At 41.4% G+C, this 24,950-nt stretch overlaps 1 protein-coding gene across 12 annotated transcripts in view; it reads left to right on the forward strand.

The window, feature by feature from the left end:
* Positions 1–24,950, forward strand: part of MAGI2 (membrane associated guanylate kinase, WW and PDZ domain containing 2) — a 1,350,742-nt gene that overhangs the window by 1,262,028 nt on the left and 63,764 nt on the right. For 8 of the 12 annotated variants that reach the window (XM_058725276.1, XM_058725278.1, XM_058725277.1 and 5 more), the window contains one exon: positions 14,418–14,556. In XM_058725276.1, coding sequence (XP_058581259.1) covers positions 14,418–14,556 — 139 coding nt within the window. Of the gene's footprint in view, positions 1–14,417; positions 14,557–24,319; positions 24,431–24,950 lie in introns of all 12 variants that reach the window. The other 4 variants (XM_058725284.1, XM_058725286.1, XM_058725287.1 and 1 more) reach the window with 2 other exon arrangements.

Below are 24,950 nucleotides of genomic sequence, written 5' to 3' on the forward strand. Positions count from 1 at the left end.
GTGAATCAAGATTTAAGTGGGAAAGTCTCCTTTTGACAGTGGCTAATTTGCCACGGGATGTATGTGGAACTCTGAGAATAGCCATATTTACATTAATCAGACAGTTATTAGCCTCAACTGCAAAGTGGGGAGAGTTCAAAAGGTGCATTTCGAAGCTACGATAAACCAGAGGCTTTTTATTCTAGTGATTTAAGAAAGCTTTACATTTTTATTTCCAATTAACCTATCAATAGTGATGTCACTTAAATACTCCTAAGGAATATTATCTCCTCATTATTGCCAGAAAACATGCTGCCCAATTTCATAGCTCAGCTGTTCTCATGCATGGATGGACAATCTGAATTAACTTGAACAGAAACAAGATTTTTAGACACTCGGCTACATTCCTAGTTGTAAAATCTAAGTAATTAAAATGTGACTTCAAATAGTAAAAGAAAATAAAGTGGATAATGTTTATTTTGTGCATCAAAATGATAGTGATACAATGCTAGTCCAACTTTCTATTTATTCAGTGTTAGCATGTCGGTAGAAAAATTATTGTAATCCATGCATTCACTGCCAGTACAACTGAAGATCGTGGCAATGAGTAAAGACACTCTGGAGAGCTGTCTTAAAATTAAGCTATTAAAAAAGACTGGTTTTTTTTCATCATGATGAAACAAAAATAGCCGCCCCTAGAGATGGGAGTTTTGCTGCCTTGTTGACATACTGCTTATGCATGTTAAAATCGGACACAAGGACACCCATTATTCTGTTGATCTGAAACTTTGCGCTACGGAAATAACATGTATTCAAGGAGAAGATGTTCAAGTGATCAGGGAAGTTCAGACCTACCAACTCAGAGCTAGATTTATTCACAATTATAGGCATTTTCATTACACCTTTAATCAAACCTTCCTTCTTCTACTCATGCTTGAGTGAACCTAGGGTACAAAGCTGTTTGTGACACAAGATTATGGATGTATTCTTAAACAATATCCCAAAGGTTAATGATAATCACAAACATTTTGTACATCTTCATGTAGAAGGAACCTTTAACTCTGAACTAAGTAAAAACCTACCCTTGTGTCTTTCTCAACAATGCTGAAGCACCCTCCTAAAGAGTGAGGAGCTCTGGGTTTGGGCATTAGACAACATGCATCTTGTCTTGTTACCTCCACCTGTAAGCTTGGGGGCTTTTGCAAATTTCTTTTGTCCCCTAAAGTGCAGAGTCTTCACCTTTAAGTAAAGATAATACAAACCAGAGATAGGGGCTCCTGGGTGGCTTAGTTGGTTAAGCGTCCCAACTTCAGCTCAGGTCATGATCTCATGGTTCCTGGGTTCAAGCCCCATATTGGGCTTTGTGGTGATAGTTCAGAGCCTGGAGCCTGCTACAGATTCTGTGTCTGCTCCTCCCCCATTTGTGCTCCGTCTGTCTCTCTCTCTCTCTCTCTCTGTCTCTTTCTCTCTGAAAAATAAACATTTAAAAAAAAAAAACAGAGATAAAAGATTAAAAGGATGGGCTCCTTGCCCTCAATGCCCCTGAGTATGCTTTCATGGTTGTATTATCAGCAATGGCTTCCTTTAGTTACTTTACCCCCAAATTAATCAACCAACCATTCTCTCTCTAGTTCTAGTTCTTTCTCTCTCTCTCTCTCTCTCTCTCTCTCTCTCTCTCACACACACACACACACACACACACAAACACACGCACACACACAGTATTGTGCTAGCTGCTACAAAGGATATTCTAGAAGAGTAAAATGTGATCTTTGCCCTGGAGCTGTACACTGGGAAGTATAATTATAAGTCTCATATGAATGTATTTCCCAGTGCTTCTCACAGGACTCGGGAAATACAAAAATTAATATGTCTGCTTTTGTCCAGTTATGCCAGCAAAGCCATGGTTATACCAAAAAGAAAAGAGATGCCTCCACCTTGTGGCTGGGTCTTCTTCAGCTGGGAAGCATTGCTATTTTTAAGCTTATTTCTTATTGCAAGTTAAAAGGTTGTATTATGTTTACTTTCATACACTTCTTCATCTTCATACTGTAACGTGTATCAGGGACTTCTGTGAAGCCCTTCCTCTCCTGGAATTCAAGGTTAGCCTTGGCCAAAATGAAGTAGCTAGCATTTAAGAAATGTTTATGAAACTTTTATCCTGCGTTTAGGCACCTTAGTCAACAGTAGAAAAACAATAGTGAACAAGGCACAGACACCACAAAGCATTCTGACCTAAAGCCCTCACTCTCTCAGTGCCCCCACACACACACCCTCAACTCCCTCCGAAGACTCTTTCCTCCATTAATCATGCTGTATCTTACACGGTACCAATTTTGGTCCCCACTACAAGTTAAGTTTTTATTATCTATTATTTTTAAAGCAATGTGTTAGTTATTACTAGAAGGTGCAAAGATACCATCCATGTTTCTAGGAGTTTATAATTCAGTAAGGGCGGAAGTGAGAAATGGTGGTGGAATGAATAAATACACAAACAGCTAGAATGAGAGGCAGGGTTGCAGGGAGTGCTGCAAGAGTGGCATAGCTAAAGCACAGCTGATGTGGAGAGAAAGGAGGGCGGCTTTCCCCTGGAGTGACTGGAGACCGCTTTGTGGACAATTTGAGAGGAAACTTGAAGAACGGGCATGACTATAGGATGAGATTGGAGGCGTCAGGGGAACGGTAAGAATGACTAGCAGGGGTGAGGCAAGAGCAAAAATGCAGGCGTGAGAGAACCCAATGAAGAATGGAAGAATGAGAAGCCAGCCAGATTAAACCCAGGAGAATGGCAGGGATACACTGGAAGAAGGAGGAAACAATGTCCTGAAGGATCGTCACACCGGGCCAAGGAGCTTAGATTCTGTCCAAGAAGGGAATGAGGTGGGGAGGTGTTTGAAGGGGAGAGAGACCAAAACAGAGGTGAGCTTTAAAAAAAATGTTTTAATGGGGGCACACTGTCAGTACAGAGCCCCATGCAGGGCTCAAACTCACAAACTGTGACATCATGACCTGAGCCCAAATCAAGAGTTGTACGCTTAACCAGCTGAGCCACCCAGGTGCCCCCATAAGCAACTTTTAAAGCTCAGCTCTGCTCAGTCAGCTGAGGGTCTGACTTTGTCTCAGGTCAGGATCTCACAGTTAATAGGTTCAAGCCCCGTATCAGGCTCTGTGTTGACAGCTGGAAGCCTGGAGCCTACTTCGGGTTCTGTGTCTCCCTCTCTCTCTGCCCCTCCCCCACTTACACTTGCTCTCTCTCTCAAAAATAAATAAACATTAAAACATTTTTTTAAAGCTCACCTCTGTTTTGGTCTCTCTCTCTCTTTCTCTCTCTGCCCTCCCCTGTTCACACATGCTCATGCACGCTCTCTCTCTCTCTCTCAAAAATAAATAAACGTTAAAAATATATAAATAAATAAAAATAGAAGATACTTGTGGCAACCATATGGACCAAAAGAAGAGGGAGAAGAGAGAAATAGGGAATGGAAAACACAGGGAAGAGAAATAGGAAATTAGCAGCTGCTGCTGACAACAGAGTGGAAATAAAACTGATGGGTCTGGAAGCTGACTAGAGGCAAAGGCAACTCTGAAATCTTGAGCAGTTTTAAAAAGCACATTCAAGTCACTAACCTATAATGCTATCTTAAGAGAGTATTTGTATAAAAGTGAAATATTTAAACGAATAAAGGTTTCCAAAACTAGCTTCTCTAATATGGGCAAGGTTACCACCACCTGATTTTTATGTCTTATTCTTGAATTATTGCTTAAAGCTTTTGTCTGAATCTGTTCAGGCTGCTATAACAAAATACCACACATTGGGTGGTTTATAAACAGAGATTTAGTCCTCACTGTTATGGAGGCCAGAAGTCCAAGATCAAGTTACAGGCAGATTCAGTGTCTGGTGAGAGCCTGCTAACTGGCCCTGTGTCCTCATAGGGTGGAAGAGGTGAGGAATCTCTCTGGGGTCTCTTTTATGAGGGCACTAATCCCACCATGATGGCTCCGTCTTCATGACCTAATCACCTCCCAAAGGCCCCACCTCCTAATACCATCACCTTGGGGGTTAGGATCTAAACGTACGAATTTTGATGGGATACAAACATTCAGATCACAGCAGCCTTCATATGTCATATTCATCCATTGTTTTAAAATCTATTCTTCTGTTCCTCTTCCTCTCGAATTCACTGCCTTTCCTTCTCTCTCGATTCTGTATCCTGGGGAACTGATTCCTGCCTGCATCACACATACTCTTTTGCCCATTGTTTCCTGTTGGATTTCACTGATGAGAAGCAGAGCAGAAGATCAGAGGGCAGGAAGAAAGAAAGTGTAATCGTTTTCTAACAAATGATCACAAACTTAGTAGCTTAAAGCAACACCAATATATTCTCTTACAGTTCTGGAGGTCAGTATTCTAAAGTGGCTTCAGTGGGTTAAATTCAAGGCTGGTTCTTTCTGTTGGCTCTAGGGGAGAACCCACCCCCTTGCCTCCCCCAGCTTCTGAGCCACTTATACACCTTGGCTTATATATAGCCCCTTCCTCCATCTTCAGTACCAGCAGTGGGACATCTTTTCTCATTTCTTACCTCTGTTTATATCTTTAAATCTTCTCTTTCTGATTTTGACCCTTGTGATTGGGACCACCAAGATAACACAGAATAGGATGATCATCCTATCTCAATGTCCTTAACTTAGTTGCATCTGCAAAGTCCCTTTTGCCATGTAAGGTAACATATTCATAGACTCCAGAGACTAGATGTGGACATCTTTTGGCGGGACATTATTCTGTCTACCACACAGAGGTATTTCTTTCCCCTGTTGCTCCCAGCCTCCATGCTCTGGGCCTAGAAATGTTCATCCCTCTATGATGGCAGCTCTCGTCAGGCTCTTTCATGGTCCCAGCTCTCACTAGGTCCCTGAAACTTTCCTTCCTCTCCCAGGCTTTTCCAGACAGAGTTGGTAACAGTCCCCACCTTCAAAGGCTCAACAGCCCTCTTTGCTTCCTAAGCCCTGCCCACACCTCTGCCCACACCTAAGCCCTGCCCACACCTGTCACTACATTGTCTTCTAAAATCCCAGCTAACTGATATGCCCATCTTGGTATGCCTTAGCACACTCGCGTTGACACTGTTAATGTGTCAGGTCTGGAAGTGGCACACACAGAAAGTGAATGTAACACAATATGCAAGAAGGTTGGCTTCAGAAAAACCAAGGATTATTACCCTGTGCCAATGTCACAGTCATAGTACAGAGCCTAATGCTTGCATCTGATTAGAAATATGGGGAATAATAATCCCTCATTTTCTCTCAGTTACATCCAGGGAAGGGAAACGACAGCCTACACAGGAGTCCACAATAGAAAGTTTCCTCTTTGATTTCGTTTTGGTTGCTTTTCAATCAAATAGGGAAACTGACTTCATGACCTAATGTAAGTGATTTCTGGGCAGTTGGATGAGCCACTAGCTGAACTGCCAATGATAGCTTTCTATTCTTGCTCAGGCGGATAATTTCAAGATATTTCCCCAGTCTCTTCTTCTTGCCTGAGCAGTCAAACGGTCATATGAAAGTGGAAAGGTTGTGGTTATTTTTTCCTTCATAGAAAATATTTTGTTTCAACCAGCTTGTCTTTAAAATCTTTCTTTGTATTCATGTCTGTCAGCACAATAGAAGTTATCCCTCTGTCTTGGCTTAGGGTTTGGATTAGCTGTCTAACATTCAATGAGATTCTTTTTCTAAGAGCTATATATCTAAAAATGATAGAATAAAAATAGAAAAATGACATCAACATTCTATAGGAATTCCTAAAATTCAGAACTTACCAAATGAACAAAAGATTTTTTGTGTGTTTTTTACTTCTCAGTGATATTTTAGGAAAAACATTCACCTCATTTTTCCCATTAAATAGCCCCAGTAGCTCAGCTCCATCTCTCCTAGTTTCGTTATTAAAAGCTTACCACTGTGTTTCATTTTCTCTCTCCTCTGCCATTACAATGACAATGATGGTGATAAGTATGACAATTAATAATCCAGGGTTGTATTTGTATAGTTTAGAGTTTACAAGGCACTTACATACCTTTCATATTATTTGATCATGGTCAAACCTGGTTGACATATATTATGAAAGCAAGTTTAATGTTTTTATGGATCTTGTTTAAATTTGGTTTACACAATAAGGAGCAAAGAGTTAAAAAAAAACATCTTCTGAAAATGTTTTTCTTTCAATGATACATCCCTCTATTGAACAAATATGTATAGGTAGGCACACCCCAAGATTTTCACTTTCTTTTTTCTTTTTTTAGTGAAAGATAGAGAGAGAACACACAAACAGGGGAGAGGAGCAGAGGGAGAGAGAAAGAGAATCCTGAGCAGACTCCACACTCAGCGTGGAGGCCCACACAGGGTTCTATCCCACAACTCCAGGATCATGACCTAACCCAAAATCGAGAGTCAGACTCTCAACCAGTTGAGCCACCCAGGTGTCCCACAACTCAACATTTTGAAAGAAATGCTGAGGAAAGGCACCCAGCCCAGACTGAAGGGATCATGGAAGGCTTCCTGGATGAGGTCACACCTGAGGTGTGTCTGAAGGAATGAGTAGGATTCTGCTACTTTCAGGGTGGGGGGCAGATTCTATACAATGGATACAGAAAGAGAACTACTTTAGGCAAGCAGGAAGAGATCATCAGAGAGCATGCATGGAGCAGGGGAGCAAGAGACTTGAAGAATGGAACATCAACATCCATGAAAAGCCCTAGAAGAGTAAGGAGATTTAGAAAGAAGCAATCTAATAAAGTTCTCTGTATAAGATTAGTATTGGTAATATTTGACAAGGAAAAAAGAAAGGTTTGCTGAGACAGATACCAAATTGTAATTTAGACTTGACCTCTACAACTGGGCACTGCATCATCCTTAAATTTCACATATATTTACATGTTTTAGTTTAGAGGATTTGAAAAGTAAGAATGAGGAATGGAGGCTCCTGAATGAAGGGCTCACCCTGAATATCCACCAAGCGTGACCCTCTGATTTGAAAGACCAGCCAAGGCACTCCCCTGCCCCCAAGCAGTACACCCAGGTCAAAGATGAAGTATTTCTCGAGCTGTGACTAAGTCTGTTCTAAAGGGTGAATATGAAATAGGGTACATCCCTCGCCTCAAGGGATAACCCTCAGAATTCTGCAGCGCCCCTAACTTCTTATTTCCCACTTGTTCCCCTCACTTTCCTTCTCAGCGAGAATATGCCCCGGCATCACCTTGATTAAGGATCCTTCTGCAAATCAGTAAGGGCTATTTCACACTTGTGTTTAGATGAAGTTTCTTGAGAGATGTTGGGATGTTTTCCTTTTAGTGATTATTTTGTAGAGCATAGTAGAAAGAGAGTTTCTGTTTTCAACATACACCTTACCTGAAGGAAATAAAAGTCACAGCACTTTGGTGCTCTCAAACATGTGCTTCAGTTTCCAACTGGGTTGGAAGCTTTCCCTCTGGAAAAACCTGCTGACTTGATGGGCTCCTGTGCCTTTGCCGAGGCAGCCGTGCACGACGGTTTGTAACAAGAGCCAGGTCCTATAATAGGCACTTGGATATCATCTATTTCAATCACCAGTCTAGTGGAAGAAACAGGAAGGTTAGCCAAAACACTCAGCATAATCCCTTGAAAACTTTACTGCAATGGTTATTAAATAGTGTCTAACAGGGGCGCCTGGGTGGCTCAGTGGGTTAAGCGTCCAACTTCGGCTCAGGTCATGATCTCACAGTTCATGAGTTTGAGCCGTGTCAGGCTCTGTGCTGACAGCTCGGAGCTTAAAGCCTGCTTCAGATTCTGTGTCCTCTCTCTCCGCCCTTCCCCTGCTTGCTCTCTCTCTCTCAAAATAAACATTGAAAAATGTTTTTTAAATAAATAAATAATATCTAACAAAAGTTAATCGTGAAAACAGTCATTACATATTAAAGGTCACCATCAAGTTGAAAATCAGCCTGTCCCTTTGCTCCAGCGGGGCCATCAATGCCCATGTGTCCTGTTGTCAGAGCACCTGGTGATGATGCCTGTGGCAGGCAGCAGCAAACACCCTCAGTCGGATTTTCTTCCCAGCACGTTATGATTTTTTCGTTCAGACTCAGCCTCCATTCTACCTTCTCTCAATCCTTTAGCATTTGTTTCCCATTACTTTACCTGTCTCTACAATTTTTGTAGGTCACCATTACTCAAACTTCATGTGGCCTCCTCTAAGTACTGTTGAAATTGTTATGGTGTTGCTGGAAGTGCTTAAGGCAGCATTTCAAGAAAGCTTTCAGTAAGGTATGCTGAGACGTACTAAAGCTGAACTATGTTGTGAGAATAGAGACGGCTACTGTAACTGAAAAGCAAAGCCTTTGCTCACCTGCAAGTAATCAAGGGCCTACTTGTCAAGAACTGTGTAGATGACACAAAGACAGTAGGTACTTTCCCTGCCCATGAAGGGTCTGGAGTCGACAAGAAAGGCCAGACTATAAACGAAGAATTTCACTAACCTCAGGCCTCAGATCAATAGCCACAAAAATAGTCCACAGCTAAATCTTCCATGAAATAAAGAATAGAGATATCCATTATTTGTTGGTATAAAGTTCTCAAAGAGTTCAAATCCTCACACCTAATTATAATCTAGGGTTTCAGTCATGTATGATCATACAAAATAGGTTCTTGTGGTGCAGTAGTAGTAAGAGGGGGGTTAACTGATTACAGCCAGCTAAGCATGTTTGTGCGGTGTCGGAGTAAGACTTGAGTGGGAACGTCTGTGACTCAGGGCTAAAGTAAGTCCAGGATTAATCAAGTTCTTCTAAAGATTTCATTGAGCCAAACCAAATACATTCTATACAACTTGGTTACAAAAGTGCATACGGTACAGAGTTTACATTTTTTTCTTACATCTTGAACTATTAACTGCTTAAGAAATATTGAAACTTTTACCTTTACCTGCCTTGGTTTTCCAATAAGAAGAGAAAAAGCTTTACCCGCAGGGCCCCTGGCAAGTTCAAGGATTTGATAATAGCTTTGTTAACGAAACATCTGCCATGATATATGAGCAGAAATGTAGGAGTAGAAATGCAGAACTTACTAGGCTATGCCGAGAGTGGGCAGCCTTTTCTTTTCTGTTCTTTTCCTTTCTTTTCTTTTTTTCAGTAAAGTGACTTTTATCTTCAGTTGAAATATAGTTGACACACAATATTACATTAGCTACAGGGGTACAACATACAACATAGTGATTCAACAAGTCAATGTGCTATATGCTCACCACAAGTGTAGCTGCCATCTGTCACCATCCAACAGTATTACAATATGTTGTGCCTTTCATCCCTGTGACTTATTCATTCCATTATCGGAAGCCTGTCCCTCCCACTCCCCTTCACCCCTTTTGGCCATCTTCCCACTCCTGCCATCCCCTCTGCCAGTCATCAGTTTGTGAGAGGGGGCAGTCTCATCTCATTCGTTGCCCCTAAGACATTGATGTAGGGTTGTTAGTTGCCCCAAGATACAGGACTACAGATATAAATATTTCTTCCATGGGGAAAAAAAATTAATGCCTGGAATTTTATTCTAAGTCCTTTGGTTAGTTTCCTAAATTCGACATCTCCTTGACACACACACATCTGTGAACTTTGAGTCTCCCTCTCTCTCCCCATTTCTTTTTTTCTCTCCCTCTTCCCTCCACCCCACACCCCTCCTTCTCCCATCTCTCTCTCAATTCTAATTAGAACTTAATATTTTAAAAATTCATTAAGAACAAGTGGAGGACATTTGTAAAGTTCCACTTTAGTAAGTAGCTCAGCTAAAGATAGCTCTGTAACAAAGTATGGAAAGAGAAGACTGTATCAGAATCACAACTGGTCTTTTTTTCTTCATCCCTTAAAGGACTGCAAATTTTCCATTGGTTTTATCAAATTAATTCCCTCAGTTGATTTGCATGTGAGGTAGGAAAGTGATGCTTTTCAACTGGCCACCCCTTGGCCACAAGGTGGGAAGGTAACCAGAGAACCTCTCTGCCCCTGACATATTCAACTCCTTATACATCCAGATACTAAGGATGAAAGCAAAAGGATTCACATTTGAAATTTATTTAAAGAGTCCCATTTAAAGCGACTATTCAGGGACACCTGGGATACCCAGTCAGTTAAGCATCCGACTCTTGATTTTGGCTCAGTTCATGATCTCTCAGTTCATGAGATTGAGCCCCTGTGCTGTCAGCACAGAACCTGCTTGGGATTCTCTCTCCCTCTCTTTCTGCCCCTCCCCCACTTGCACACATTCTCTCTCACGCACACTCTCTCTCTTTCTCTCTCTCTCAAAATAAATAAACATTTTTTAAAAAAAGAAACAACTATGCATAATACTAGTAGTGGAGTAAAAATAAAAATTAAACCTTTTTTATAATTTCTGTCATTTCGCAAAGAGAAACAGTTCTTGAGTCTGTTGGATTTGTTGTTACCCTTGACAGTAGGTCCAAATGACTTAGCCCACTTTTATAAACTGCCCAGAATACCTTGTAAGATTCACTTTGTGACAGTGACAGCATTACCATCATTTTACCTGACCAGCATCCCCTCCACACACACTAAAAATTTTTGTTCCGAATTTGGTAAGATCCTGGACTATTCAAAAACTTCCATTGCTTCCAGTGAGGCAGAAAAATCAACATACTACATCCTCCGGTGTCCTGTCTGGGGAGGGGCTTGAGAGAGACTGAAAGTCTTAGATGAAAACTAAGGATCCTTGATCCAACCAGCACCAGAGGCATCCTCTTCTCCCTCTGAGGGGACCCTGCATCAAATCTAAAAGTATGGAAATCTGCCAAGCCAAAAGGTCAGGTCATGCTCCTGGGAACTCAATAAAAGTAATACCCCTGACTCTTCCCAGAGCCCCGTCCCTGAAACTCCTGCACTGGAGACATCAGTCCAGCCCTTGTGCAGCCCTTGTACCCCTCTACTTCTCAACCACCCCTGTAGTGTTCCAACCCACCACTCTCCCTCCCATGCTAAGTTTTGTTCCCTTGGTCTTCCTGAGATCTTAGGAGGGAAAAGGAAACATAACAAATGCACAAGAGAATGAAAACACCAAATTTTCTAAGTCTCTCAAGTATGGGACCAGAATGCAGATGATGTATGACTATTTCTATCACACCATGAGATTCCTTTTGCCCTCTACATGACTCTCGCACTGTCAGTCTCAAGACAGAAGTGTCCTCAGGCAAAGGTGGCTGTCACGGTTGTTTTGGGGGCCAAGAATGTTTATAACCCCTTCTCCCATGATTTTCAAGATAAGCCATGTGTAAATGCTTCATTCATTCACAAATACTTACAGTGCATCTCATATGAGATACATCATTAAAAGGGACACAGTCTCTGCCCTCATTTGCTTCTTGAGACCATGGTATGTTTGGTCTCTGTCTCTTTCCCCACAGCCTCCCAGTTTCCCACTTGATAGACAATGTGATAACCTCACAGACTTCAGCACCCTTCTTTAATCTCCCACTTTCTCTCCAGTCCAGTCTCCATACTGATGACTCAGGGAGATTTCTAGATACCACTTTGCTTCCCGGGTCAGGTTACCAGCTGATTAAAGTTTTCAGTGGCTGGCACACCTGGGTGGCTCAGTCAGTTGAGCATCCGACTTTGGCTGTGGTCATGATCTCACAGCTCATGAGTTCGAGCCCCACGTCAGGCTCTGTGCTGACAGCTGACAGCCTGCTTCAGATTCTGTGCCTCCCTCTCTCTCTGCCCCAACCCACTCGCATTCTGTCTCTCTCAAAAATAAACATCAAAAAATAAATAAAATCTTTAATGCCTTACTGTTGCCTTAAAAATAAAGCCTGAACTCCTGAGTAGCAGAATAAACTAACTGACAGTTCTCCAAATATACGATGATCTCAAGGCTCAGGGTCTTTGCATCTGCTGCTCCCTCTACCTAGAATGCTCATCCTCCTCCTTCATCTGGGGAACTCTTACTGATACTTCAAAACTCAGTTGAGATGTCACCACCTCCAGAAAGCTCTCCCTGACTACCAATTCACCCATTCTGAGTTAGATGTCCCTCATTTCTGTTCTCTTAGCACTTTGTTAATATCTCCATCATAGCAAAGGTATATTGAATAATAACCTTATTTACCTACTTCCTCTCCAGTTAGACTGACAACTAGATACTATACCATTTATCTCTATCTTTATCTTATCACCCTAGTAGACTGTCTAGCACATGGTAGGTGCCCAGAAATCATTTGATGAGTGAAGAAGGTCCACATCTAGGAGGGAAGATAGAAAAGCATAACTGTAACAAGGTGTGATAAATACTAGAGTGGGATACAGTGACAAATGAATGTAAATATTAGAAACATCTGCTTGTAAAGAAGACAGGGTCAAAGAAGGAATCCCAGAGAAGATGCTTGGACTGGCTTTGAGGAAGAGTGGGAGATCAACAGGTCTATAGGGAAGAGAATGCAAAGAGAACAGTAGCATATGGAAAACCCTGGATGCCTCAATAGTCATGAAGCCTTGGGGAGACTTCTCTTAGAAGAATGACTCCAGTGACAATAAGAAGAAGATATTGGTGGGAGAGTGACAGGAGAATATTGGAATAATCCAGGTAGATACCTGAATTGCACTAGTTAGCAATGGGTTACAAATGAGGTCAGAGAGAGGAAGTGAACCCAGCATGCCCCTCAGATTTCTCACTTGAGTGAGTGGTAGTACCGTTAACCAGATTTAGAGAAAAAAAGTGCTTTGGGAGAAAAATGCTAAGCCCAGTCTGCTGGTGTTGAATTGGAGGTGCCTATTGGACGTCCAGGTAAAGATGTGTAGTGTTCAAGGGGATGCATGAGTATGAAGCTCAGAGGAAAAGTCTGGCTGAGAATGAAGATTCTGTTATAACTTCACTGGAGCTTTCATTTTACTTCTACAATTTAATAGTGTGCCATGAGGTTTCAGTCATGGGTGGGAACTGCTGGGAGAGCAATAATTGGTCCCATCTCTGCCTCTGGCTTGGATACAGTGGCCTTCGGTAAGCTACTTGAATTCAGGCTGTGCCTGTGCCTTATGGGAAAGGAGACAATTAAGGAGAACTGAACAAAAATGTTGCAAACATTGCCCCTAAAACAAATTAATTTAGTCCTGTCGTTCATCATTCTTCTCTGAAATGTGGAAGTCATACCAGTGGGGTAAACTTCTGCCACTGCCCAGAAGCCATACTTTCAAAGACCACCATACACAAAGTGGAAGGAGAAGTCTTTTCCTTCATTGCACTGAAGTCCTTACCCCTAGAAAATCCTCTTTAAACAGAGATATTTCTCTCTTGCTACTACAAACATGTGTTTGTTCTTTCCCCTCATTTTGGGGGTGGGGAGTGGTCTTATTTTAGTGCTGTCTTGCCATTGTGATGGCAACTTTTTATTCCACTTCTTGCCCGGCACCCATCTTGATAATGCTCTGCTATGTAGAGTTTATTCACGATTCTGTCTGCATTATAGAGTTTAGGTTGAGGTCTGCTTTTAGGGACCCAACTAAAATAACATTTTTGCAAAGCAACTCATGGTGCTTTCCCTGGCCAATTTATCTTAAGTGACTTCCACTGAAATGAAATATATTTTAATTCAAAGGTTCCTGACAGTAATGGTACTGTGGGAGTTACCTGATGTGTTCATGGTTGAACCTCTTTTATTCCATCTAACTATTCACAGAGGCTAAATGGAAATTGCTTATGAAGCCTGGGCATTTCTTACAATTCAAGAGGGACTGGTATTTAACCAAACAGTTCTGGCAATCAGGTGCGAGCATGGCAAAGATTTAGCAAGGGCATTAGTCATGTGTGGAGAATGGAAGATCTCATTTTTAATTCAAACAACTGTGATGGAAAACTCATCATCAAACTTGAATATCAACCAACCATATTTACAAAGAAGGCGATATCACAATAGCACCCAGGGGAATTTAAATGATGCATGATAAAAATTCTCAGAGAAGCCCAAAAACCGATCATCTCATCCAGCATGCTGAATTAAATGCTGCACTAAGTCCAAAGCTGGCACTGTGTTCAATGAAAAGGCCTTAAAATATTTACTTCTTGTTTCAAAGCAAAGGTGCCAGGTTTGTTTGGAATTGTGACTTCAAACATATTCCCTAATTTTAAAAAAAATGCTAAAAGTTTAATTAAAGCCTCTGCCACACTGACTGAAAATAAGTAACATATCACCCCAACTTTATGGCCTGATATTTTAATTTCTGTAAAGGTAAATTAAGTTTGGTGGTCAGATTCAAGATGTAGCCAGGAATTAGCTGCTTCTGAGAAGCAGCGGGCTGCAATCAAATTGTTCAGATGCTCTCTGGAAACCAGTATGCTTTAAGGGATGCTTTTCTAATCTGTTGGAAATGCAAGGTGAGTAGAACCATCCTTGGCTGAGTTAATGTTTCCTTAATTAACAGGTAGGAGATCAAATCATTGAAATCAATGGGGAAAGCACAAGAGACATGACACACGCCAGAGCAATAGAGCTCATCAAGTCGGGAGGAAGAAGGGTCCGTTTGCTGCTGAAGCGCGGGACGGGGCAGGTCCCGGAGTATGGTACGTTTCATGTTTTGATTCACCTGTTTTCTGTTTCTTCTGTGTACTGTAAATGCCTATGCTTATTTGTAAAACTGTATCAGTTCTCTAATTCTACCTAAATATAGACTTGGCTATCAATAGATATATACATGCATATGTACATTTAAGCCGAAGATTTATATGCGTGTGAGCTCTTTCTTTTGCTCCCTTGGTTAAGTGATGTTTAAAATAGCAAATAGAGGACCTTTCAGGGCATCTCTGAGCGTGCAGGGAGATCCAGCCACCACTTATATGTTAGAACTTTTGCAATTTGACTAATAGTCTTCTGTTCATTTGAGTCCACAGTAATTTATCACTTATTTCCTAAAATTGCTCATGAATCACAACTGCCCTGTAGGGTATGTGACTGGGACCAGGGAACAAAAAAGAACAGATCTTCAGGTGGGGAGATTAGAATGTAAACTTCATGCAGTGATTGCATTTTCTTGGCATTTGGGGATAGTTCAAAAATTCACTCTAATGTGTATCTCTGTGCTTTTCAGGAAGGAATTGAAGTACATTAGATTTGGCTTCAGAAGTCTTTAATGGTGTTATTTTTCAGCAGCCCATTTAAGACATCACTGACAGTTTTACTAAGAAACTGCTGGGTGGTCATTACATGAGAAGCATCACACCCTGAACTGGCTGTAATTAATCTCAGGGAGTGACAGAAAGACGGACAGATATCAGTGAAAACAGGTGCAGGGGGCAATGGGATTTAACCATGGTCTGAATAATTAGCTCAAATTGTTGATCTAGAAAAATTGACTCTCATTTTCATCCATTCATCCCCTACCACCCCCCCTCACACACACACACAAATTCTAAATAACGCTTTTCCCTCTCAAATTATGCTTACCTTAATTATGGGTAACTTGCCTAAGTTACCTAATAATGAGCTGAACACTTCCTTAGTTAGCAGGCAGTATAGTCCTGAGTTCAGTTGAAATATCTGAAATCAAATGCCCTTAAAAATTTTGTTTTCGTGGTCTTGAAACCCCAAAAGGACTGGCAAATACTCAAAGCGTTGAGAAGTTTCTGTAGGGCTGGCTCTGTACCCATGGAAAGATTTCATCCCAGGTCCCATCCTTAATGTTTGGATCTAATAAAATATTTTTAAATATGAATATTAGCAACAAGCTCAGGCCTGATCCTATTAAATGGCACCAGCACTAATCCTTTTGTAAAGACTCTTACTCTTGGAACAGGTAACTTTTTGCACTCCAGAGCAATACATGATTCAATAAGACCAAACTGACCTGTGTGAATTAATCACTTCTAAAAAATACCTTATTTCAAAGGTATGTTTCATTCCATGGCAAGACCCATTATCTATACCAAGGAATTTCCATAGAGTTAATATTGTTCTTATTTTACTAACAAATTAAACTTTAAGAAGTTAATCTGAACAACATGGCTATCCCGAGCTTTCTTTTCTTTTATAAAATCACTATTTGGTTCACATTTTCAGCAGCTTGTCTATAGTGAGCTATAGACACTATAGTGTCTATAGTGAGCAGTTACAACAGTACCATTGCCCAATTGGCAGCATGACTCAGCTTATAATGCCTACGTATGATGCTGTCTCAAAGCATCTTTAAAGAAAAAATAAAAACATGTTTTTGAACAAGACAAAAATTCAGGATCATGTCACCATGATCCCATTAATTCATCCATCATCTGGAAATATATGGTTAAGGTTAAATTCTAAAATTAACCAACAGGGTTTGTCAAACATCTGGACACAGTTTAGAGGGACCAATTGTCAATATGGTTAACTCCAGAAGTACTGCAGAGTTCTTCTAAATATATTCCCCTAAAATGTAACATTAAATCATACTTGCCAATGGTAAGTTAGAGTTTGTCAGCTACTGTTGATGTTAGAATGACCTAGATTTTGATTGTAAATTAGCTTTCGAGATTATGTCACAAAATAAGCAATTTAAATTTTTTGTATTTATTTATTTTTGAGAGAGAGAGAGAGCGCACGCACACACACACACACACACACACACACACACAAGTGGGGGAGGGGCAGAGAAAAGGAGAGACAAAATCACAGGCAGGCTCCCCACACCTCAGCACAAAGGCCGATGTGAGACTTGAACTCACAAACTGTGAGATCATGACCTCACCACCCCGGTGCCCACAGAGTAACCAATTTAATAGAGAAGAGCAAGGTCTTCTCCTTTAGAGAAGTAAAAGAAAAATCACAAACTAAGTAAACATTAGCACTTCAGGAAAATCTAAGCTGAAAGATGCCTGGTTTTGCATGAGAAACCGAGAAGGTAGGGATCAGACCAGATCTTTGAGGATAATGCCATCAAGTGATATTTCTGGAGTCATAGCGACTAATGAAGAGGGTGTTTCAGGCGTCTCTAAGACCACACACACATTCAAAAATCTGCTGGAAAGATTCCTGGGACACAGAATATAGTTGTACTCACAGGTAAGATTTATCATAATGACATAGTAAGGATACACAGTGGGATCATAAGGGGGAGAAACAGGCAAAGTCTGGAGGAATCTAGGTACAGTCTTCTTTATTGTTTCTCTCTCTCTCTCTCTCTCTCTGGGTCACCCAGAGATCACTCTTCCCCCAGCAATAAAAATTCAGCAATAAAGGTGTGATACTGTTACCCAGAGCAATTCATTAAAGATTTGGCACCCAGGGCTTATACTGGGTGCTGGTCATGCAGACCACTCTCTGCCTAGCACATACCAAAATTCTAGACTCCTATAAGAAAAGCAGGTGTTCAGCATAAATTGTGTTGTTTGAACGGTTATCCATGAGACACCCTTATCATTTAGGGAAGGGTTTATATTAGTGTAGGAGACAACTTACCTGTTATAGTCCCAGAGGCCAGCCAATGGCCAACCTTGCAAGCAGGTCCCTTTAAGGATAACAGTCTCAAGGCTGTCATGTGAACTCCTGTACCAGGAGCAAGCCAAAGAAGCAGCCACAGTCATTTTACAAATGACCCCAGCATAAAAGGACTGCTCACAGCTAAGGAACATCATAATTCCTTCATCACCAGTTAAGTAGACTATGTCATGAAGCAGAATTTTTTGTCCAACGTCTGAACACAAGATGGGGGAGGTAACAAAACCTAATAACAGAAACAAGGACAATGAAAGAAAATGCTTGAGTTAGCCAGTAGATATAACCAAGAATATAATCCACTTTGTCCAAATGGCACCCTCATCACAGGAACACTGAATTTTCCATCAACTATGAGCTTAATCCTGTGTTTGCTTCCTTTGTTTGACTTTTAAGATCCTAAACTTAGCAAAAATCCATCCTTAAAGATAGTTAAAGGGGGTTATCAGAATCTGTAGGAGACATAACCTGCTAGGGAGGTGTGCGGATTTAACCCAGCCTGGGAGAGTGAACTTTGAAGAGTAGATCGACAACCAACAGCCTGTGGCAGGGTTTTAAGTGATATCTACCAGCCCTCCCTCAGATAGATACCTGCAGAATTCTGAATTCACAACAGCTCTGAAGCAAGACCCTTATCTGGACATTTGGCCACGTCAACGAAAAGCTGATTTCAGTCAACAGAAATACAGAACTCTTGCTCTGAGTTCCTAAGGTGATCTGTGACAGAGAGATAAGCACAGATACAATTGAAGGAAAAAAAAAAATACCAAGGGTAATCTGTCAGATTGTTGACTAAACAAAATCAGTGTGAATCCAAGTGAGCTGAGGAGAGGAATAAATATGCTGCAAATATGCCATCCATAATTACCACAAGACTAATCGGCAGACGACACCCCAGCCAAGTCACAGGCATAAATCAGTAAATGCGGCCGTGGAGGTAGGAGCTGCACACAGGCTGTCGAGCTGCTGCAGGGGGAGTCAGCAAGCGATAAGGGCTTTGAAGAAGTTGCTTTTATGGCTAAGTCCTTGAAGGAGATGGATACTTCAACTCTACTTTAGTCCTCAGGATAAGAATTTGTTGATTATAAACTCCGCGGGAAGCGCGAGCTCCCCCCTCTCCTGACACACATCTCAACAACTGGCAAGAATAAGGAAATTTCACTCCACCATACTGAGAAAAAGAATCCGAAGATGATGCCTCCAAAGTAATGCCCTCCTTGACACTGGTTGTTGCTATTTGAATTAAATCTTAAAAGGTTAAGAGAGAAGAAAGCATGTATCATGGTTGGAAAGCTGCACAGGAATAAATTATACAAATTAGCTCCCTGCCTTGAAATACAGGTGTCCTTCATTAGCATTCAAGGAATCGATGTGAACACTTACTTGATTTAGATGCTGAGCCACAGAGCCAGGGCCAGGGTAAATAGAGGTACCACTGGATGAAATAAAAATCAACCAGTTCGGACCAACTTGGGCCTTTCCCCTGGTGATATTTGCTGTTCAAATCTGATTAAATTCAAAATAAAACAAAACAGAAATATGCTTTCTAGTCTTAGTGGTCTAGCCTGTTTTTTCTCTTAAGAGGCAACAGAGCACGTCTTTATGACTACCAAGGTGAAGGGAGTCCTGTTGCAAATGGAGACTGGTGGTCTTAGGAGACCGGGCAGGGTCACAAGGATGAAGTGAAATTTTCTTAGTATCGGTGGCCCAGGGACAACGAACACCAAATGCCCACGCAAAGGGAAAAAGAAAGAGTCAATCTGAATTTGACTTCTGCCTACCCTTCAATTTTGAAAGTGAATTATGTCTTTAATGGGTTTGGACTTGATTACAGGTCTTTGGTAAATGGAATTGTTTTCATTTTGTAAGCACAATAAAACTGCATTAAGGAAGTAGAGAAAAGATAGGAGTCAGGAACTATAGCTAAAGAAATGAATAGGCCAAATAGTACTGCCTTTCATCAGGAAATACACATGATTTACAATTTATTAGAGCACCAGATTAAGCAGTACTGGTCTCTACTTATATGGCAATAGGCAATGTTTATTTGGTTTTTTTTTTTTTCCAAGAATATACATTGGCCATTTGCAACAACATGGATGGAGCTTGAGTATAATACTAAGTGAAATATGTCAGTCAGAGAAAGACAAATACCAAATGATTTCACTCATGTGGAACTTAAGAAACAAAACAAATGACAAAGCGGGAAATAAAAGAGAGAGAGAGAGAGAGAGAGAGAAACCAAGAAACAGACTCTTAACTATAGAGAAGAAACGGATAGTTACCAGAGGGAAGGTGGGCATGGTGGCAATGGGTTAAAGCAGGTGATGGGGATTAAGGATTTCACTTGTCATGATGAGCACTAGGTGATTACAATAAAAGATTAAAAAAAAAGAGAACATATATTGACAAGAATATATATTACAAGTGAACATTATAAGCATACTCTTATCTTTTTTATAGTTATTTGTTCAGCAAGAGCTTTCGTCCCTCTGACCATATGAAGATAAATGCAGACAGTCTACCCCTACTAAATATTAATACAAGACAAATCTTGTAATTAATATCATCAGTTCACGTCATTACTGTTCCCTTAACTAAATCAGGATTTTTCTGGGCACTAGCGATGTGCAAGGCACTTTGCCGGCACTGAACACAAGATACGATCCTGGCCCTGGGTGAGCTAACAATCTAAGAATGAGGATATATGTAACCACTGATTCTAACAGAATCTAACAGAATCAGTGGTGACTGATTAAAAGGTCTTCACAAATCTGCTCTAGTAAAAAATTTAAGTGGGTTTTATTAATTATTTGTGGGATTTAATACATACTTCTAGAGTATTAAGGATCCTTGAAAAGCACTTGGCTTCTTTAGTTTGTTAAACGTTGCCTTTGTAATATTTATACCAATGCTTTGTACATTTTCTGAAGAAAGGACTCGCTGAGTATATGTAAATTTCTGCTTAGACCTTGTCTGAATTATTCTAAATTCTAAGTCAGTAAACCAAAACTTCATCTGGCAAATTTGCTAATCACCGATGTTCCCCTCCTGTGGCTGTCAGCCCCAAGAAGCCTGGAGCACTATGACCTCATAACCGGAGGGTTTGTGGGTGTGCTGCTGTGCCCCCATGATAAAAGGAGAGAGTCTCCATTGTCTTGGCTTCTTCCTCAGAGACCACGTTCAGTAGGCTCTGCACTAATTCACCTGCATTTTTAATAGGGCAAAAGGCAGCTTGCTTCAATAATAAATTCTGAAATTTAATTTCAGCTTCTGACATTCATGGTTGAGTGTATCTTCCTTTTCCATGAGAGGTTCCACAAATCACTCCAGTACACCTCTACTGAGTCAGACCCAGGGAAGAGCTCAGGCTGTCCGGCAGAACTCCGGGCCGCATCATACAGAGGACAGGGTTCGTCCTGCCTAAAAAGGCTCGTGACTGCTCTCTGCAGCATGTAGGTGAGCCCAGCAAATGCTCTGTGAAGCTCCCAATAAGTTCCCATTTCATGGAGTCAGAGGCAAAAGCTTCCTTAAAAAACACACACAACTTTGAGATTCCGTTTCCCCACTGTTCAGCAAAAAACTCATTTGTTATTTTAAGTGATTTTAGGAGAAGGATGAAATCTCATTTCTTCACATTGTGAAGTCCATAGGCCCATGGACTATAATGAATATTTGCTCTTTTTGGATACCCTTACGTGATTTCCAACGTGCATTTTTCTCTTTTAAGGATATACTAAATGACCCCCTTCCCCAAGTCCTCACTTGTTAGGCATTTAAGACTCTGGTAAAATATATTAGACCACATAGTACCCAAGAAATCTACCAAGAAGAACCAATTTGGCCTTTGAGGTCCAACCACCCTCATTTTCCAAATACGTAAGTTGTTGGCCACGTGCATCTTAGAAAACCTAAATATCCCAGCGCTTCCAGTAACCCATCCTGGAGAGTCAGAGTTTAGGCTCTGATAGAACATTCCCTTCCTTCCCCCAGCATGAAGCTGGGCTCTCCCACGGAGGACTGCTTCCTCAAAAGTCCAGGGAGAAGGAATTTTCTTAGAGAAAGCACTACTGAATGCCGTAAGAACATCAACATGGATCCCCAGGAAGTCACACATTTAAGAGAATGTTTTTTACAAGGAGCGGAGGGGAAAGGGGAGAGCAAGGATAAAAGTTAAGAAACAAGAAAGCGGGCAGCCTGGTTTTCAAGCTGTGTGCATATGCACGCTTGAACATGATGTGTGGATCTGGCCCAGGACTCTGTATTTTTAAAGCTCCATCTCAGGGAATGCCATGCTCCCAAGATTACAGGGTGTATCTTCTCTGGCTCTGCTGTAAAGGCCGGGCGCATAGGAGTTTTTACTTCTCCTTGGCCCCCACTGTCAGGTGTGCCTCCCCCGCTCTGCAGGCCGTCTAGTCTAAATGGTTTTTGTCCTGAGACTCACAGCATTACAACTTAAAGAAAGGAGACTAGATCTTCCTCCCATTGTCCTCCCATTTTCCATCTCTGGCCTTTTTTGACCATCCAAGCTCAGCTCCCACCCTCCTCACAGAGGACAGGCTGACCTTGGGGTTCAAGAGTTGATTCGAGATAAGCTTCTAACCCCTCAGCTGCACTCATTGGGAAGAGGGTGCTAAATGCCAAAATCATTTTCCCCGCTGTCCGATTTTTTTCTTGTCTCAAAGTAGGGCTGATACAGAAAAGGTTTTGATCCCTGCGAAGCGGTCAGCCAACCAAACTCTGCTCTCCAGGTGCTCAAAGCAGTATACCAGTTCCTTAAGACAAACTCTTGGGTAGGTCCGGCCAACTGCCATAACCAGCAACCGTGGAGTCTCCAAGTCACTTTCAAGCTTTCATTTTTTAACTAAGGCCCTCTAAACTTTTCATTTCTAATGGAAGAAATAATGAGTCCATGAAGCCAGATTTTTGTTATTTGAGAAATCTGCATACAGCCGTGCTCCAAGATAGGATTGTGGCAACGTTCCTATCCTGATAAAGGCTTCTTAATATTTCTTTTTAACTTAATTCCCTCAGTCAGGACCAAAGATGAAATTCTATAATGCCTTACTCCAGGCTTGAATGATGCACTCTAATTATAGCAAAATCTCTAAACTTTGAGAATCACACACATTTTTCAATGTGCTATTTGGGCTCAGTCCTTGTTATTTTTTTCATAGAATGAATGCACACTTAGTCCTGACTAAAGAGCTGTTAACTATAATGTGGCTCAGACATTTGCTTACAGAATAACTTGCTTTTACACTACTGAACAAAGGTCTCTGATTTTCTCAGCATGTGCTCTGTAACACCTAGTGATTCTGGCCTCATCAGGACCCTAGGTGTTAAGGCCGAACATACACACTCATAACATGTGCATTGAATATGCCAGCATACAACTCCATTTTTCACATTTCACTGCAATTTCTACCCCAGCCTTCACAGCAATTTATTTCCACCATGTTCTGGGTTTTTTCTTTGAACTTCTGTCCGTGAGGTTTCCTCGCACATGTATCTTTCAAGTCCAGTAAAGGTCACATTTAAAACAAGATGAGAAAAAAAAAAAAAAAAACAAGATGAGAGTCTTCTCTCTGTGTGACACTAAAACAGCTTGATTCTTTTGGTACAAAATTACTTGCATCTTGGCAGGGCTAAATGGTAAACTCAATTAATAAGTCCTGAAATGTAATTTCCATTTCTAACATCCGTAGTTAAGCATTAGTTTTCTTACCACAGAGAGGTTCCACTTTCCATTTAACCTCAAGGTGCTAGTGCTCACCCTTGGTCTCCCTTCCCTCAGACACATGCCATGCTGTGAAAAGCACTCCATGTGGCATCATCAGAAATCTACGTGGAGCGCTGTTCCATTCTGCATACTGAAGCCATGCAGACATAGCACCCCGTTTGAAGCAAGTTAGGTATTTAGATGGGGAACACCATCAGTAATGCCAGCAAGGAGTACATCAGGCTCAAAATGTCTGAGCTGCACGGCTTAAGTTGTTCCGATCACATTAACCTCACATTCACCTTCCTTTCCCCCCGGGGCTGCACGGAGCTGAGAAAACACAGTAGCGGGCAAGGGGTGGGGGTGGGGGGGGTGGCCGTTGGTGCACCTCCTGGGTCCTGTCCCTTGGAGACTATTGATTTGGATATTCTAGAGTGTCTAGTACCCATCTACGTGTAGATAAAGACCTGTAGCCCAAGAGCTGAGAAAAAGACAAAGCAAGAGAGGCACCGAGAGGGTAGCTTCATAGCATGGCCCTGGGACAGGTGAGTACCTCAGAGGAGAGCAGGCAGGGTGGGGCTGCGTTTCTTTTCCCTGCTTTATTTTTTTCCAGAAAACAATTACACTCAGCAAGTCAACTGTGCACTTTGACTATAAATAAACAAATTGTCAGAGGTGAGGGAGGCTATAAGAACATGTGAGATTATTAGCAAAAAGAGAGATATAAACATGGGCACACCACATTTTCATTTTTTCAGTTGTTCATAGTTTGGAACTGATTACTGTGACTGATTCTCAAATGACAGCGGCTATCGCTAAACATCCCATTTTTGTGAGACAATTCTACAAAAACTGTGATATGACCATTTCAAAAAATTTTTAACATCTGTGCCTCCCTAAAAGCGCCTCAGGATGCCCTCAATATTTTGAGAAAAATCTACTTTTGGAATACACACGTAGCTCAGTCTTGCACTAATTTCATGCTGCATGCTCGACAGGGGTAGCTCTACTTAAAGTCTTTATTCTTACTGCCTAGATAATTTGTATTCAGCTGCTCTAAACATACTAAGCAATCTTGACTCTAACAGTAATAATATATCTTTGTCACTGGTTCTGTTAATTCTAATGATTGGTCCTAGGCTGTTCCTCCCCTTCCTTTAGGAATGGTACCTTCCAGTCTCTCCATGTGCATGAAAAGTGACAAGCATGGGTCCCCATATTTCTACTTATTGGGCCACCCTAAAGACACGGTTTGTAAAATCTGCATGAATATTATCTTTCTCTAATGAGCTTTGGTTTTGCATTGTTTGTAACTGATGTATAATGCTTTTTCTTTCATAGTAGCTTGTCTAATTACTGCTAGAGCTCTGGAAAATACATGTAGCTGAGACCTTACATTATCCTTATAAGGATATGCTATCCTTATAAGGATAGAATTTGTGGGTTACTGAAAACTTGAGATGCACCAAATTCCAGGGGTCTGGTCCAGAATGGCCCCAGCAGGAAGGAAAGGGAGGGAGGGTACAGCAGACCGCACTGGCAGAGTTCTGCTCCACACACTTCCAAAAATCCTCCCCAGGCTTCGATGCAAATGATCAAATTGGTTTCCCCTCAACCCAAGTTCAGACAGCTCTAACCCAGGGCACCCCTTTGGCACCAGACAGAAGGAGAGCCGCATTGCCAAACATTCTAGCCCTAGGATCTCTGAACATCCCCTGGCATCACGGTATGTCCCTCACCCACCCTGTGGTCGCTGTCCACACAGGACTG

Source organism: Neofelis nebulosa, chromosome 4 (genome assembly GCF_028018385.1).
Source record: "Neofelis nebulosa isolate mNeoNeb1 chromosome 4, mNeoNeb1.pri, whole genome shotgun sequence".
NCBI classification, from domain to species: domain Eukaryota; kingdom Metazoa; phylum Chordata; class Mammalia; order Carnivora; family Felidae; genus Neofelis; species Neofelis nebulosa.